Here is a 19,166-nt window from a genome sequence, read left to right on the forward strand (position 1 = left end):
AGATCATTGTGGTGACTTTTTTCTTGCCTAGGCAACCATGGTTCTGCCTTCTTTTGAAAATGGCCACGGGCAGTTACTACGAGCTTCCTCATAGACTAGATGTACTCACACAAGAACACGGGTGTTTGATACACCCTGAAATCAACTTCAGCTGACTGCCTGAATGGTAGGGTCCCAATTCCTTTTAGACACCAGTTCAACGATGGTGTGCAGCAGGTACTAACGGAAGCAAGAAAGCCTTCTACTAGAAAGTCGTGTGTTAGTAAACTGAGCAGGCCTTCTAGTTGGTGCCAACAGCAGGTACTAACGGAAGCAGGAAAGCCTTCTACTAGAAAGTCGTGTGTTAGTAAACTGAACAGGCCTTCTAGTTGGTGCCAACAGCAGGTACTAACGGAAGCAGGAAAGCCTTCTACTAGAAAGTCGTGTGTTAGTAAACTGAACAGGCCTTCTAGTTGGTGCCAACAGCAGGTACTAACGGAAGCAGGAAAGCCTTCTACTAGAAAGTCGTGTATTAGTAAACTGAACAGGCCTTCTAGTTGGTGCCAACAGCAGGTACTAACGGAAGCAGGAAAGCCTTCTACTAGAAAGTCGTGTGTTAGTAAACTGAACAGGCCTTCTAGTTGGTGCCAACAGCAGGTACTAACGGAAGCAGGAAAGCCTTCTACTAGAAAGTCGTGTGTTAGTAAACTGAGCAGGCCTTCTAGTTGGTGCCAACAGCAGGTACTAATGGAAGCAAGAAAGCCTTCTACTAGAAAGTCGTGTGTTAGTAAACTGAGCAGGCCTTCTAGTTGGTGCCAACAGCAGGTACTAACGGAAGCAGGAAAGCCTTCTACTAGAAAGTCGTGTTAGTAAACTGAGCAGGCCTTCTAGTTGGTGCCAACAGCAGGTACTAATGGAAGCAAGAAAGCCTTCTACTAGAAAGTCGTGTGTTAGTAAACTGAGCAGGCCTTCTAGTTGGTGCCAACAGCAGGTACTAACGGAAGCAGGAAAGCCTTCTACTAGAAAGTCGTGTGTTAGTAAACTGAGCAGGCCTTCTAGTTGGTGCCAACAGCAGGTACTAATGGAAGCAAGAAAGCCTTCTACTAGAAAGTCGTGTATTAGTAAACTGAGCAGGCCTTCTAGTTGGTGCCAACAGCAGGTACTAACGGAAGCAGGAAAGCCTTCTACTAGAAAGTCGTGTGTTAGTAAACTGAGCAGGCCTTCTTGTTGGTGCCAACAGCAGGTACTAATGGAAGCAAGAAAGCCTTCTACTAGAAAGTCGTGTATTAGTAAACTGAGCAGGCCTTCTAGTTGGTGCCAACAGCATTACCAGCACCCATTCAGGGCTAGTTGTTTTCTGGTCCTATAATACTTTTGTGAGTTACTGCTCTATGGCCTTTCTTATCCCTCTGTCAGGGTTCACTTATTGGCCATTTTGTCATGTCTGCCTTTGAATCCTCGTCTTTCATTGCAGTCTCATGTAAAAATGTTCTTGAATGCGGTTTTGCATAAAAGGCCTCCAAGTAAACCAGTGGTCCCTGCTTGGGAACTTGATTTTGTGTTAGAAAAGCTAATACTTGCTCCATTTAAACCAGCTAATCTGGCGTACTTGAGGTTCTTAACATGTGAAACTGTTTTAATGATTTCACTGACCTCTGCAAAAAAAAAAAAGTATCCGAGTTGCAAGGTCTTATGGTTAGTTAACTCTATCTCATTTTCCATAGGGACAGGGTTTCTTTGAGAACTAATCTTTTTCATGTCTGTGGTATCTGAGTTTACTTTAAGCTAAACTGTCCATCTCCCAGTTTTCTTTTCTGAAAATGAGGGAGAAAAAATACTCCATAACTTGGATGTCCACAGAGAACTCTGGTACCATCTTGACAGAACTAAATCATCCGATATTGTTAATCCTTGTTCATGCCTTACGTATAGGTATAGGTTCCGAGCTCTGAACCAAGCTGACCATTTTCCAAGCTCGCGTCAGCTTCAAACTCTTGAGCTAAACTCTTACCCACAATTCCCTTCTCCCTGTTACCTCAGATTTTGTTTGCCGCATTGCCATCTGGTCGTGTCAAGCTACTTCTCTTGAGCGAAGTACAGTCAGTTGTTGTTTAATTGCTTTACAAATTACTTTTCTGTCAGAAAAGTTGATATTTTATTGTCTCTTGCCCTATCGCATCTAGCGTTCATAATTTCCTCAGGTTTTTTTTGTCCTTTACTTGCCCTTTTTACCACGAGGTAATTTCTCCTTACCATCGTTGGTAATCCCTTTCCCTTTCATACCTTCGGGTACTCTCTTGTACCATTGTTGGTACTTTTCTATTTGTTAATATGGCAGATAAAAAGGGTAGTCCGGGGTTTAAGCGGTGTTCTGATTGTGGACACACACTGCCTACTTCTGATGCACACTGTTTGTGTTTATTGTTTGGGAGCTTCCCATTTATCTGTTGAACCACCTTGTACTATTTGTGAGAACTTTTCTAATAGAACTTTGTTAGAAAGGAAAAACAAGCTGATACTGAAGGGACTTCTAAAATCTCCCTTTTCAGAGGCTATTTCTGGGTCGGAGGTCTCAACCCCTCCTAGAGCCCATAAGAAAATACATGTTTCTACTAAGGCTAAATCCTTGCCTTCATCCCCGGCTGGGGACTCTCGACAACCAAAATCTAAAAAGGCTAAAATTTCGGCTCCGGAGCTCTCAGTCAGCCCCAGTGCTTTCGGTGCCCAGACCTTTGGCAACAAAGCCTTTGTCTCCATTAGTGATTTCGGCTTCATCCTCTCCTGCAGCCTTCTACATATCGGCACCGAGGGGCTCCTTGGTTCAGACCTTTACCACTGTATTGGCACTGACCGTTCAGTCGGCGCAGACCTTGACCGCGTCGGCTCCGAGATCTTCCTCGGAACCGAGGCCTTTATTACTGACTCCAGTTTTGTCGGTTTCAGTTTCGGCACCGACAATCACTTTGGGGCCGATCCCTGTGTCGGTGTAGACAATGACATCGGCACCGATGACTTCTTCGGTGCAGACTACAGTAGTTCAGTCCTTCTCGGCACTGTTGTCCTCGGTGCGATCAGATGAGATGGGCACTGAGTCTGCCTATTTTGTGGACAGGCCTGTTTCTCCCTCAGTCTCTGTGAGGTCCACTAGAAGTCTTTCAGAACATGGTGTGTTGCGTCTTGTGGACCAGGCATTCTTGGCCAGAGGTATTCCACCCCCCATGAACTTTCCTTCCTTGGGAGGTCATCATCCATCTCCAAAGACACCTTCTTATTCTCCTCCTTCATTGCCTTTCAAGTCCATGGATATAGTACAGTCTTCCCCTTCTGCGGTTCCCTTTATGGATCTCACTAAGGAACCGCAGTTGCCTTCATGGCAGGAAAGTTTTGCTATGACCCAGAATGTCAGCTGTGATATGCATAGCTTGCCATTCCACAGCCATCCAGGGACTCCGGGTTGGCAGGTTGAGCCACCTGGGGTGGAGTGCCCCCTGTCCTTGACTTACACTCCTTTCCAGGTGGACCAGCCTGCCAACTGATGGAGAAGGCTTTCGCTGCTGCTGGCGATACCGGACTGTCTATACCTCCGTCCTCCTCTGGTACACTGGTTTCACAAGTCGCACCTAGCGGACACCGAGTGCAAGGGCCTCAGGATATATTCCCTCAGGAATCCCCTTTTCCATTGTCTTCCCCAGATTCTCCCACTGAGGAGGTCCACTGGAAAAGTTTGTGTAAGAGGAAGCACGTGGACTCCACAGGGGAGTCTCTCACCGAAGACACAGATTTTGATGAGGGGAAGGATTCCCTCAGTCACCCTCTGAGGTATCCTTTGGTGAAATCCTTGAAGTCCTGAAACAGAGAGGTGACTGGCAGCCCTCTAATCCGACCCCAGAAGAATCTGTGTTCCTGCAGGCTTTTCACGCCCAACCCCCTACCTCCTGGGTTACTTCACCTGCCGATGAACTTGTCAAGTTCATCGTGCAGTGTGCTTGGAAGGCCCCTGATACTGTTGAAGCTATTCCCCGGAGGCCAGATAAGATCTTGTCCCCTCCTGCTTCAGATCCCCATTGATCCAAAGGTCTTCCTCTAGATGCCTTGGTGGTGGCGGCTGCAACAAAAAAGGATCTGGCAGAAAAAGAAAGCCAGACTGTCCATCCACCTAACAGAGAGCCCCGGGCCCTGGACAGAATAGGGAAGCGCACTTTTGCTTCAGCAACCTTTGCTATCTGGTCCCTGAATTATATGGCACATTTTACCAGGCTTCAAAGGGATCTGGTTTCTAAGCTCTCTGAAACCTTGGCTGGTGCAGTGTCTGATGAGGTCCGTGACAAAGTGGCCTTTCAGCTGGCCACCACTAAGTCTATATCTAACTCCTCTATGCGATTGATATCTCACACATCAGAAGGAGCAGCTAGAGTGGTGGGTTCAGCTGCAGTCTTGAGACGACATGCCTGGATGTGCATGTGTAACTTCACAGAACCTTTTAAGTCTTCCTTTCTTAATGCCCCCATTGAGCCCTCCTCGTTGTTTGGGCCCAAAGTTAAAAGCACACTGGCCAGATGTGAACAAGACGGTAAGACCCTTTCTGCCGTAGGTGTCCGTTATTCTTCCCCTCAACGTGCTTTCTCCCAGAACCAAAAAAGTGGGAAGATATGGTTCAAGAAATCCCAGGGTCCTTTCCATGACACACAGGCTGAGTTCTCCCCTAGAGGCAGAGGGGGAAACTCACAGGGAAGACTCTCCTTTTGGGGCAGAGGGGTCCGCGTAACCAGGGTTCCAGGGACTATTTCCCTGGTCAGTCTTTCCAGCGCTCCTGAAGAGCAGCCCAGCCTCTTTCCTCTGGAGGTGGTTGGGGGACGTTTCTCCTTGTACCCTAATATCTGGCTAACAATCACCACCGATTCTTGGGTACAAAGGATCATAACCAGAGGTTGTGCTATCCCCTTCGATCTTTGTCCCGTCCCTTCCAAAAACCTTCCTGATGTTCCACCCAGTCAAAGAGAAGAAGCAGTACTAGAGCTAGAAAAGCTGCTAAGAAAGAAAGTCATCCAAATAGTCGCTCCAGACCTGATAGGATCTGGATTCTACTCAAGACTCTTTTTGGTGCCAAAGAAAACCGGGGACTGGAGACCAATTTTGGATCTCAGTGTATTGAACAAGTTTGTGAGAGTACAAAAATTCCTGATGGTCACTATACAGTCTATCCTCCTGCTTTTGGAAAAAGACGATTGGATGTGCTTGATAGATCTTCAAGATGCATACTACCACATAAAGGTGGACAAGCCATCAAGAAGATTTCTGCACTTCTGTGCGGGAGCCAGTCGCTACTGGTTCAGAGTACTGCCCATCGGACTCTCTACAGCCCCCAAAGTGTTCACAAAGTGCATGGCAGTTGTCGCAGCTCACTTGTGACTTCAAGGATTCCAGGTGTTTCTGTACCTAGACGACTGGCTCATTTCCGCCCCCAGCAGACATCTACTGGAAAAAGATGTCTGATGAAGGGGTAGATCCCTGAAAGCGCTTACCACTGTTTTGTAAGGATTTATTCTTTGTAACTTTGTTTTGATTTTTTTATTTATTTTTGTAATACATTTCCCAGTTGTGGTACTGTCAGGCTCTTACTTTTGTTGCTTTTCACTTTCCACTGACAGTTTTGTGCTTAGAGAGAGGATATTTACTTTTATATCTACTGGAAAAAGTCCTGGCATACTCTCTCCTCACTGCTCAAAGGCTAGGCATAACCATAAACTGGCAGAAATCCAATCTCACCCCATCTCAGTCGACAGAATTCATAGGGGTTATCTTGGACACAAAAAACTGCAGAACTGCTATTCCAGAGCACAGAATTTTAAGGATAAAGCAACAACTAATTCCAATCCTTTCAAAGGAAAATTCCACGGCTCACTCGATTCTACAGCTGTTGGGTTCCATGGCAGCCTCCATCACCATTGTTCACCTGGCCAGGTTTCACATGAGGTTTCTACAATGGCTACTGCTCATCCAATGGCATCCTTTTCAGCATCCTCTTTCAGCCATGATTCGAGTAACCCACAGGTGCAAACAGGATTTAAATTGGTGGATGACACACAATCTCTGTCAATGGTCTCGCCCTTTATCCCCCCAGCAACCCAAGGCCACAGTGACCAGGGACACCTCCCTGATGGGGTGGGGGGGCTATGTCAGGTACAGACAGTCCAAGGCACTTGGTCCCAACCGGGGGCCCATCTGCATATAAATGTTGTAGAGCTGAGGGCGGTGCTTCTGGCATTGCAAGCATTCCATCCCCGGCTGCTGTCTGGGACTATTGCAGTTCAATCAGACAACATGGCGGTGGTCTGGTACATCAACAAGCAAGGTGGAACCAAATCTTACCCCCTTTGTTGAGAGGCCATGAGGATATGGTGATGGGCGATGGCTACCAACCGTTTTCTTCTAACAACGCACATTCCCGGGAGTTCCAACGTGATAGCAGACAGACTCAACAGGTGCATTCTGCAACCTCATGAGTGGACCCTGAATCCCTTGATAGCGGAGATCTTCCAGCGCTGGGGCCACCCTTGCTGCGACCTCTTTGCATCCTTGGCCAACTACAAATGCAGCAATTACTTCACCCTGATTCCCCCTCTGGGACAGTCACCCAGGGATGCTCTAGTCCACGATTGGCCCTCGGGTCTTCTCTACGCATTTCCGCCCTTTCCTCTCATTCCCAAGTTTCTGAAGAAAGCCCGGTGGATGAAAAGCAAGGTAATCCTCATAGCAGCATATTGGCCACGACAGATTTGGTTCCCATTCCTTTGGCCTCACCTAGTAGATCGACCATGGATCCTCCATCCAATTCCGGAGTTCATCTCACATCCACAGAACCTGATTCATCCCAGCCTGAACAGCTTGAAGCTAACGGCTTGGCTACTCCAATTCCCTTGATTGCCAGGCAGAATGATCTTTCTTTACCAGTACGTGATATTCTCATTGCTTCTCATAAGTCCTCAACTAGAATTACTTATCTGAGCAAGTGGAAAAGATTTACCAGTTGGCTGAAAGATAAACAAGTAGACCCTTTTTCAGCACCAGTGTCGATAATACTAGACTAGCTGGCCGACCTGTTTCAATTGGGTCTATCGGCCTCTACCATTAGAGTTCATTTGGCTGCAATTTCTAATTTTCATGAGGGTGTCCAAGATTCCTCTCTTATGTCCCATAAATTGTGCAAGACCTTTATAAAAGATGTGAATCATCTGAAGCCACCTTTTAGAAAACCTATTCAACCATGGGATTTATCATTAGTTCTACAAGCTCTGACAGTGGCACCTTTTGAACCAGCCTCTTCTTGCGACCTCAAGTATTTGTCATGGAAAACCTTTTTTTGGTCGCCACCATTACTTCTGCCAAACGTATTTCTGAGCTTCAGGCTTTATGTATCAAGAGTCCTTACTTGATTTTTCATAGAGATAGAGTGTCTCTGAGAACGAATCTGTCATTTCTGCCTAAAGTGATCTCTGAAATGTCCATTAATCAAGCCATTGAATTGCCAGTTTTCTTTCCCAACCATTCAAACAGAGGAGAGTATTGCCTACATACCCTAGATATACACAGGCAAATCTGTTTTTACCTAAACAGGACTAAACCCTTTCGTAAATCTGACCAGTTATTTTTGGGCTTTTCTGGATTAGGATTGGCTGTTGCTAAGGTCACATTAGCTAGACGGTTGAAGGACTGTGTGACCTTCATTTATACACAACATAATATCTCATTGCCTACTACCATGAAAGCTCATTCAACAAGGTCGGTGGCAACCTCTGCTGCCTTCCATGCCAGAGCTTCTTTACATGACATCTGCGCAGCTGCAACTTGGGCTACGCCTCATACCATCATCAATCATTACAAATTGGATTTGGCCTCCAGAGGAAGAGCATCTTTCGGTTCTATGGTTCTCAGGAATGTCCTTCCATGATAGCCTCCCAGGAATAGAGGTAGCTGGGGACTCTGTCCCATGAGTAAGGAATGAACGAGGATTAACAACATCAGATAAAGAAGTCTTGTTGTACCATAACTTTCCATCTGTATTGTTGATCCTCGTTCAGTCATTACGACCCTCCCTCCTGTGGTTTCTAGTGGATCTCACCATCCAGTTCTCTTGGGTTATTTCACCAGAGGTAGCCTCTACCTTCTTTAACTTGCAAACTCAATCTGAGGTAACAGGGAGAGGGGGAATTGTGGGTAAGAGTTTAGCTCCAGAGTTTGAAGCTGACGTGAGCTTGGAAAATGGCCGGCTTGGTTCCAAGCTCAGAACCGATACCCCCATACGTAATGACTGAATGAGGATCAACAATACAGATGGAACGTTATAGTAAGACATAACTTCTTTTTTCAGATCTTTGCTTTGGATCAATTGTTCGTTTCTTGTGAAGGTAAGAAGAGACAGCCTGTATCAAAAGCTTTTGTAATACTCAGCATCATCAAAACTGTTCCATGCAGGGTCAAGGCCCACTCTTACAGGACTTGGTGTCATCTATGGCTGTTTGGAAAAGGTGAAATTCTTGGCTATGCTTATAAGGACATCTGGGTCAGTAGCCTAGTATCATCCTATAAACCTGTCCTGTGAACCTGTAAAAGCTACTTGGACTTTTGTTCATACCTTTTCAAAGCACTGTAAACTTGATTCCTACTCTAGGTCTAGGTCATGCTTTGCTAGGAGCTTTCTCCAGGTGCTCCTGTACTGTTCTCCTTCCACCTTCCAATTATAGTTAGCTGTCGTAATCTACCCATATGGCTAAGGCTACTGCAGCAGTGATCAATATGATGAACATAGTCTAATTGCATAAGTAAACTTTCTGTAAGTAACAGTAGCTGTTCAAATAACCAGCACCCTCCCTTCGTCTCCCTTCTTATTTGGTGCGTTTTCTATGCCAGGGTGCGGACATTCATTTTTTTTTTTTTTTTGCTTTTCAAAGCATTGTACTTTCAGGGCTCCATGTCCCTTTCTGTATTGACAGGAAACATCTAAAGGGCTTTGTGCCCAAACGTTTTGCTTTGTCACCTCTGTTCAAGCTGCCTGACAGTTTGGGGATGTGGAAGGTGCCCTAAAGCTTTGGAAGCTTTCTGGCTGCGACATTCTTAGGGGAAGGATATAACCTACATAGCCAAGTCTACAGCAATGATCATTCTAAGATCTACTGTTATGGTAAGTTTTAGTTACACAGCTGTACTTTCCCTGCTTTCTCAGACCAAACAGGAAAACAAACAGAGATGGCAGGAGAGGAACAATAATAAGCAGGAACCTTTCCAATAAGTGGCAGTCTACAACTTTGGGGTGACTATGCTAAAATGTCTCCCTGCCCCCTCTCTCAAAACCTGTCCTAGCAGCTGACTCTCCGTAATCCCCCTGGCATCAGTTTGCTACAGACTCATTGGGGTTAAGGGTGATTCAGGAGGGATACAGTTAGCACTGAATACAAAAAAAACTCCTCTCCACCCTTGCAACCAAACAGAATATTTTTCCTAAGATTCTTCAGATTTGCTCACCCTAGGAGTCATAGAAGCAGTGCCATTTATTTAAGGGACAGAGGATTCTATTCCCGAATGTTTGTGGTACCAAAGAAAGAGCCTTTTTGGAGACCAGTCTTTCCTTCTTATTTTCTATGGGGCAGTTCTATTCAGTATATTGACCCTTCAGAGTCCGCTACCTTTTATTCCCAGGTAGCTTTATGGTAACGTGAGACCTATAAAATCTGTAAATTCTTTGTGTCACATTATCAGTTCTCTGCATTGTCCTTTGGATTATCTGCTGCTTCACACGTTTACTAAATGTCTAACTGCTGCTTCACACATGTTTACTAAATGTCTAACTGTTGCTTCACACGTTTACTAAATGTCTGACTGCTGCTTCACACGTTTACTAAATGTCTAACTGCTTCTTCAGGCGTTTACTAAATGTCTAACTGCTGCTTCACACATGTTTACTAAATGTCTGACTGCTGCTTCACACGTTTACTAAATGTCTGACTGCTGCTTCACACGTTTACTAAATGTCTAACTGCTTCTTCAGGCGTTTACTAAATGTCTAACTACTGCTTCACACATGTTTACTAAATGTCTAACTCCAGTAATTTACTGAATAGCAGTTATTTTTTCTTGCTCCACTTCTTGCCCCACTTCTTCTGGCATAGCTGGCAGTACCTCACATCATCACAAGATTTTACACAACTGTACTTTTATCTGTTGGTAATGTGCTTCAGTTACATTATACATGAGAGTAAGGTGACCATGTGAGTGTATAACAGCAGCACTAAGATTTTCCTTTGTTTATTTCATGCACAATACTAGACCAGTAAAAGGACATAGCTACAGGTGTAGCATACTCCTGGCTTGACTTTTGAGACATGTATTATGTTTTCCAGGCTGAAAGGTGCTCTGTTCTTCATCACGTTGGCCTTGATAGGCACCGGATTGGCCTTCATCAAATACATTCTGTCTGACAAAGAAAAGAAGATTTTTATGATAGTCATTCCCCTGCAGGTAATTTGTCTTTTTGAGCAGTTCTGCCATACTGTATTTTACATGTTAATTTCCAGAAAATGTTTTCAACCAGTAAACACATTGCTCCTAGTATGTGTTAGATGGTCAGCAGTATTAGTTTATCATGTTCTGTTAGGTATGTTATTTGAGTCATGTTTTGTAGGCTATTGGTATTAGTTATGGAATGTGGACCAGTTTGTGTGGTAACCTTAGATGTAAAAGATGCTTATCACATTCCTGTTTTTCCAGACTTGAGATATTTCTTAAGGTTTTATGTTTTTGGATCCCATTATAGGATGTTCAATAAACACTATGCCTTATTGACTGTAGTGCCCTGCTACCCTATCTCTGGCTGTCAACTAAAGCTCACAGCTCCTCCCCTGCCTGTCTGTCGATGTGATTGACCAATCACCTGGTGTCAGTGCAGTGACTGCCTTACCAGACCACATAAAACCTGTGATGTGAACACACAAAACCTTCAGCTTTCTTCTGTCGCAGTAAGAGAAAGATCTCTTGGAAGGCTGCTACTTACTATGGAGTTATTTCTTCCCTCTGCTTTTTCCATTGCTGCTTGAATAGTGTATTCTGCTGCTTTGACTTCTTTTTTTTTTTTTTTTTTTGTTTTATAGAAATTGTGTAAGCTTCTTTTCACATTGACTAGCACAGTAAGGCCTGTTGATTAAAAGTTTAGTTTGGATGTTTTGACAGAAAAACTTGTTGATATTGCAGTTTTTTTCTTTAGGGTTATGGTTATTTCAGGTATCTGAGCAGGATTACAGCATTTTAAATTGCAATTTTTGCACCATTTTGTATGTTACACATTTCTGACAGGAATTTTTCATCAGTTTATAATTTATTTTTGTCTAATACTGTTTTGAGCCATATCTATTCATTTTGACTGAAATGAGCCTACAAATTTAGGGGATTTTTTGTGTATCTATTTTATGCTTGGAGCTGTATTACTGAAACTGTTATTTTATTCAGTTCACTGTTTAGAATAGTAACACCTGTAGAAATAGCCTTCAGATTGCTTTTGATGGCATTTTGTCATCATCTCTGACAGGAATTTTTCATCAGTTTAGTATTTATTCCGTTTCTAACAGTGTTTTAGGCTGTATCAATTCATTTGGACCATTTTAACAAAATCAGGGGACTTTTGTGCATATATATTGTGCTTGGAACTGCTGCTGAAAGTACTGTCATTTTATTCATTGCAGTGTTCAGAATAGTCTCCCTACAGAAATAGACTTCATATTGCTAATTAGAGTTAGAAAAGTGGGAATTGCCCATTTTGTTACTGGGTTCACCCTGCAGCTAGTGCTTAGTAAAGATCTGGCTAGTTTTTTGACCCTGACTTGATGGATTTAAATATGGTGCCTCACCCACCACCACCACTGTCTACCCCTTGTGCACCTAAAAACATAGAAATAAATAAAGAAAATGCCCCAGCTAACGGCTTGTAACTCCGCACAATCACGTCTTTCGCTAAGTGGCAAACGAGATCTGAGGGGTTTGGGGAACTGCATTGTGGGAAAGGTAGAATGCCCACAAACTTTGCTGAAGGCCTCAAGCTTTTGAAAAAGGCCGAGATGGATCAGATCCGACCCACAAGTGAGAATAAAGGTGGAGATGGACAACATACATGGAACGTTATGGTAAGTACATAACTTCTTTTTTTTTTCTTCCTAAATGGTGGCTAGATTAGGGATGTATTCTTTTAGAAGCAATCTTTGGCTACCCCAAGATCACCAGAGTATATGATCTCTCAGATGATGAGACCTTCCTCCAGTGGTCACTGCAACAGAATACCTCAGGATTTTGGGTCTCATGGCATCTGTGAGTCTAATAATGCTCCTAATAAGACTTCACATTAGAAGGATATAGTGGTATTAATAATGCTCCTAATAAGACTTCACATTAGAAGGATATAGTGGTATTAATAATGCTCCTAATAAGACTTCACATTAGAAGGATATAGTGGTATTAATAATGCTCCCAATAAGACTTCACATTTGAAGGATATAGTGGTATTAATAATGCTCCTAATAAGACTTCACATTAGAAGGATATAGTGGTATTAATAATGCTCCTAATAAGACTTCTCATTAGAAGGATATAGTGGTATTAATAATGCTCCTAATAAGACTTCACATTAGAAGGATATAGTGGTATTAGTAATGTTCCTAATAAGACTTCACTTTAGAAGGATATAGTGGTATTAATAATGCTCCTAATAAGACTTCACATTAGAAGGATATAGCGGTATTAATAATGCTCCTAATAAGACTTCACATTAGAAGGATATAGCGGTATTAGTAATGTTCCTAATAAGACTTCACTTTAGAAGGATATAGCAGTATTAATAATGCTCCTAATAAGACTTCACTTTAGAAGGATATAGCGGTATTACTAATGCTCCTAATAAGACTTCACATTTGAAGGATAAAGCGGTATTAATAATGCTCCTAAAAAGACTTCACATTTGAAGGATATAGTGGTATTAATAATGCTCCTAATAAGACTTCACATTAGAAGGATATAGTGGTATTAATAATGCTCCTAATAAGACTTCACATTAGAAGGATATAGTGGTATTAATAATGCTCCTAATAAGACTTCACATTAGAAGGATATAGTGGTATTAATAATGCTCCTAATAAGACTTCACATTAGAAGGATATAGTGGTATTAATAATGTTCCTAATAAGACTTCACATTAGAAGGATATAGTGGTATTAATAATGCTCCTAATAAGACTTCACATTTTAAGGCTATAGTGGTATTAATAATGCTCCTAATAAGACTTCACATTTGAAGGATATAGTGGTATTAATAATGTTCCTAATAAGACTTCACATTTGAAGGATATAGTGGTATTAATAATGCTCCTAATAAGACTTCACATTTGAAGGATATAGTGGTATTAATAATGCTCATAATAAGACTTCACATTAGAAGGATATAGTGGTATTAATAATGCTCCTAATAAAACTTCACATTAGAAGGATATAGTGGTATTAATAATGCTCCTAATAAGACTTCACATTAGAAGGATATAGTGGTATTAATAATGCTCCTAATAAGACTTCACATTAGAAGGATATAGTGGTATTAATAATGCTCCTAATAAGACTTCACATTAGAAGGATATAATGGTATTAGTAATGCTCCTAATAAGACTTCACATTAGAAGGATATAGTGGTATTAATAATACTCCTAATAAGACTAAACATTAGAAGGATATAGTGGTATTAATAATGCTCCTAATAAGACTTCACATTAGAAGGATATAGTGGTATTAATAATGCTCCTAATAAGACTTCACATTAGAAGGATATAGTGGTATTAATAATGCTCCTAATAAGACTTCACATTAGAAGGATATAGTATCTGAAATCTCTCTGATCCCACCATCACCTCCTTTATCTTTTCAAATACCAGTACCGGAGTTTGTTAGAAGAGCAATCACTTGGTGGAGACAACAAATATCCTTAAATCCAGGTCTCCCCTTCTCCCTTCCTGCTGCAAAGCAGTCATTTACCACAGATGTTACACTTTCCTTGGAGAGCAGTTTCAGGAGGGATACAAGTGCTGGGGGTGTGGGGCACCAAGGGCAGATGCCAGCACATAAATATCAAGGAGATGCTTGCCCTGATCGAGGCACTCAGCTCTTTGAACCATCTTTCTTAGGTTCGTATGTGATTACTAGGCTAATGGCACAAGAGCCTTTACAAGTCTAGCCAACAGTACCCAGCAAATAACAATATTCTGTTTTAATTCCACAGATATGGGCTGGGTCAGTATCAAGGTAGTGGGTCTATGAGTGTTGGAGGCCTGCGTCATTTTATAGACTGCTTTTTTCCATAAGGGATATGGGCAGTACCCCAAGAGTGAATTTACGGTTCTCCATCCATTTATCCATTTTTTTTAAGAGAGTAATGGATGGGATTTGTTTTATGAAGATTGGAAGTTTATTCCGTAGACAAGGTAGTCTTTGGAATATGAATGTGTCTGTCCAGTAAGTTCTAAGAGTCACAAATAAGGTTCAGATCCATGGAACGTGTAGCCGTCATATAATGTTTCTTGCAAATTTGTACCATTTTCATCAAGGCTGGATCAGGGAATGCCTTGTAGGTCAGGGATAGGGCCTTTCATCAGTCTGCATGAGACATGTGTCTTACACTTTGTATTTTTTAGTGAGAAACCTCTGGGTTCACTCCAGTTGGTTTAAGGTGCCTGGTTAGCCACATGCAGAAGAGAGCATTGTACTCCATTATGGGCCTGATGAGGGCCAAGTACAATTGCGGTATGACTTCCTTTGATCTTGGTGCCATGCCTTTACTTACAAGTTGAGGTACGCAGAATAATTTTCTCACTGCTGTAGCTACCCGGTGGTCAAAAGTTTAGTTTACTGTCTATCTGTGTTCCTAAGTCCCTAGTGTAGTTTACTGTCTATCTGTGTTCCTAAGTCCCTCACTGCTGGGCCTACTTTTAGGGGGAGTGCTATCAATGTTATAGTTTGATTTACTGAGGGGTATGATTATGCAGTTTTTAGCATTTCTTCTCGGACATTGTTTTGGCAGCAGTCATTTGTCATTTTTAGGCCTTTTTGTAGGATATCCGCATAATTTAGGGATTCAGTGATTGCTCCCAGCTTACAATCATCAGTGAAATTGGTGAGCCAGAGGCCTCCAATATTCACCTTCACTTCAGGGAAGTATATACCAAACAGGATGGGTCCCAACACTGAGCTCTTTGGGACACTGCTAGTAACAGATTGCTTACTGAAAGCAGACTCGCCTGTCCAGAGAACATGTGTCCTGTCAGGGGGTTACAATAGTAACTAGAGTGGGCAGTGCCTTACGCATGTCATGTGATGTGCCTGGAGTGGATGCTGCCCCATGTAGCTCTAGAGTGGGCAGTGCCTTACGCATGTCATGTGATGTGCCTGGAGTGGATGCTGCCCCATGTAGCTCTAGAGTGGGCAGTGCCTTACGCATGTCATGTGATGTGCCTGGAGTGGATGCTGCCCCATGTAGCTCTAGAGTGGGCAGTGCCTACGCATGTCATGTGATGTGCCTGGAGTGGATGCTGCCCCATGTAGCTCTAGAGTGGGCAGTGCCTTCGCATGTCATGTGATGTGCCTGGAGTGGATGCTGCCCCATGTAGCTCTAGAGTGGGCAGTGCCTTACGCATGTCATGTGATGTGCCTGGAGTGGATGCTGCCCCATGTAGCTCTAGAGTGGGCAGTGCCTTACGCATGTCATGTGATGTGCCTGGAGTGGATGCTGCCCCATGTAGCTCTAGAGTGGGCAGTGCCTTACTCATGTCATGTGATGGGCCTGGAGTGGATGCTGCCCCATGTAGCTCTAGAGTGGGCAGTGCCTTACGCATGTCATGTGATGTGCCTGGAGTGGATGCTGCCCCATGTAGCTCTAGAGTGGGCAGTGCCTTACGCATGTCATGTGATGTGCCTGGAGTGGATGCTGCCCCATGTAGCTCTAGAGTGGGCAGTGCCTTACGCATGTCATGTGATGTGCCTGGAGTGGATGCTGCCCCATGTAGCTCTAGAGTGGGCAGTGCCTTACGCATGTCATGTGATGTGCCTAGAGTGGATGCTGCCCCATGTAGCTCTAGAGTGGGCAGTGCCTTACGCATGTCATATGATGTGCCTGGAGTGGATGCTGCCCCATGTAGCTCTAGAGTGGGCAGTGCCTTATGCATGTCATGTGATGTGCCTGGAGTGGATGCTGCCCCATGTAGCTCTAGAGTGGGCAGTGCCTTACGCATGTCATGTGATGTGCCTGGAGTGGATGCTGCCCCATGTAGCTCTCCTCAGGGTACAGTAGTGACTGGACTAACTAATGTTTCCTGTTTCTCAGCGAATTAAGACAGTGCCTTACAAGTGTAATGCATTGTGCACTCCTTAGGGCCTGCTCCCTTCATGCTGTTGTGACACACTTGTAGTGGTTAATGCCTTCTGTAACATGTTGGGAATATTTCTGTGTGTAATGCACAAAGTGCATTGTACACCCTTTATGTGGTGCTATGACAGTTGTAGTGACTCACCTGAGGCTCCAAGGTAATTCAGGTCTTTCCATACCTGGATGATTGGATCCATGCTGTCCCTTCAGAGCATCTACTGTGCCAAGCCAGGGCTTACTTCATTCGATTAGTGAGCAAACAGGGTAATACCTTCAGTCTGAACAAATCTTCTCTAGCTCCGGTTCAGATTCTGGATTTTATCGGGGCACATCTGGACATTCTTCAAATGAGGGTTTTCCTCACCCCGGACAGAATACGCAGTCTAAGATTACATATGTTACAAATTCTTTATGCTCAAGTATCTTCAGCCGAAGCCGTTCTAAGGGCTTTGGGCTCCATGGCGGCCATGATCAATCTCCTACCGATGGCTAGCCTTCATATGAGAGTTCTTCAGTGGACACTTGTGGTCCAGTGGTCCCTATTAGACCTTCCTCTATCCTTTCCAATGAGAATCTCAAGAGTATGCAAGGACTCCCTTTGGTGGTGGATTCAATCCCTGGATCTCCTGAAGGGCCGCTCCTTTCACCTTGCCTTTTTCACAACCACGGTGACCACAGATGCCTCCCAGTTAAAGTGGGGGAGGCACTGCTCGGGAAGGACGATCCAAGGCATGTGGTCCTCCTCCAAGACTAGTTTGCATATCAGTGTTCTGGAGATGAGGGCAGTACTTTTTTGCGTTGCAGGCACTTCATATTCATCTTATTCTAGGGACGATTGCTATTCAGACAGACAATATGTCAATGGGTTAGTACATCAACAAACAAGGGGGAACCCAATCTTATCCCCTCTTTTGAGAAGCCATGAGAGTGTGGGAATGGGCAGTCTCCACCAGCCGCTTTCTAGTAGCAACATGCATTATGGGGCAGTCCAACATTCTAGCGGATAGACTCAGCAGCTCTATCCTGATGCCTTACAAGTGGTCTCTGAATCCTTCAGTAGCAGAACAGATCTTTCTAAAATGGGGTCGGCCTTGCTGTGATCTCTTTGCATTTCCTTCCAATGAGAAATGCAACAAGTTTTTTGCTCTGAACCCCCCCCCCGGCGGGGGAAGCCCCCCTGAGACAATTGTTCACGCTTGGCCTCCCGGTCTCCTCTATGCTTATCCGCTTCCTCTTATGTTGATGTTTCTTCAGAAAGCTCGAAGGCTGGGGAGCACTGGGATCCTCTTCACCCCATTCTGGCTTCGCCAGCTTTGGTTCCCCTCATTGTGGTCTCATCTAGTTGTTCTTCCATAGACGTTGGATCTGGTTTCGGATCTCCTTTCTCATCCCTCAGGGATCTCTCACCCAGATCTGGACAGTCTGAAGCTCACGGCTTTGCTGCTACCATTCCCATGATCATCCAGACTCCTGGATTGTTATCCCCTGTAAAGTCCATTTTGGTAGCAGCTCACACATTTTCCACCAGAAAGGTATATCGTAGTAAATGGAGACTTTTCTCCATATGGGCCACTCAGTGGGCTTTGGACCCTTTCACGGCACTTCTTTCTGCAGTCTTAGATTTTCTGTCAAGCATCTTTCATCAGGGGGCAAGTTCCTCTGCAGTTAGTCCAGCTAGTAGCTATTTCTAATTTCCATGTGGGGATGAATATGTCTTCTTTGGGTTCTTCCAAACTTTGTAAGACCTTTCTTAAAGGTGCTTATCTTCTTAGACCTCCAGTTAAGGACCCTAGGACTCCTTGGGATCTTACCTTAGTGTTACAGGCATTGGTTTCTGCACCCTTCAAACCTGCAATCTCAGTTGATTTATAGTTTTTAACCTGGAAAACTGCTTTCTTGGTGGCTATTACCTCAGCTAGAAGAGTGTCAGAGCTTCAGGCTCTTTCTTGTAAGTTTCCTTACATGATCTTTCACAAAGACAGTGTCGCTGCGCACTAACCCATCTTTCCTATCTAAGGTGGCCTCAGAAACTAATATTAATCAGACCATCAACTTACCAGTTTTTTCCCAAACTTCCAGAACAAAGGGGAATGCAGGCTGTATCTACTTGATATCCATAGACAAATGAGATTTTATTTACACAGGACGAAAACTTTTCCTAAGTCTGATCAACTGTTCGTGTCTTATGCTAAACCCTTCTTAGGCAAGCCAGTTTGCAAGGTAACAATTGCTCACTGGATTTCTCTATGTATTGCTAGAGCCTCTGCTATGAAAGGTAGGTCTTTGACAGGACAAGTGAAGGCACCTTCCACCAGATTTACGGTTACGTCAACTGCCTTCTGGTCTAGGGTGTCTCTGCTCTGCAGTTACATGGTCCTCATCTCATACCTTTATTTCACATTACAAGCTGGACATTGTGTCTAGGAGCAGAGCATCCTTTGGCTCTGTGGTGCTCCATAATATCCTTCCATGAGGGCCACCCAGGAGATTTTGGTAGCTGGGGACTCTGTCCCACAGATTGAAGATCAAATGAAGTACAACTACTTCAAATAAAGAAGTTATGTTCTATCTGAGTAGTTTGTCTTCAACCTTTGTCCCCTTCTTCCCCCTGACCTTACAGTGGTGCAGTCTGCATTTAGCTTTGCATTATGGGTAAGGGGAGGAGTCTGGGGCTTGGATCCATAGATGGAAAATATGGCCGTGTCGGATCCGATGCAGATCCGAAACACACAGGTTGAAGACTAAGTAGA

At 43.7% G+C, this 19,166-nt stretch overlaps 1 protein-coding gene across 1 annotated transcript in view; it reads left to right on the forward strand.

Moving 5' to 3' along the window:
- Positions 1–19,166, forward strand: part of GPR108 (G protein-coupled receptor 108) — a 1,998,409-nt gene that overhangs the window by 816,874 nt on the left and 1,162,369 nt on the right. Inside the window, exon 10 of the mRNA XM_044082382.1 lies at positions 10,374–10,491. Within this exon, the coding sequence (XP_043938317.1) occupies positions 10,374–10,491 (118 nt within the window). The remainder of the gene's footprint in view (positions 1–10,373; positions 10,492–19,166) is intronic.

The sequence above is a fragment of the Protopterus annectens genome, chromosome 9.part0, assembly GCF_019279795.1.
Source record: "Protopterus annectens isolate FY-2018-M chromosome 9.part0, PAN1.0, whole genome shotgun sequence".
Classification (NCBI taxonomy): domain Eukaryota; kingdom Metazoa; phylum Chordata; order Ceratodontiformes; family Protopteridae; genus Protopterus; species Protopterus annectens.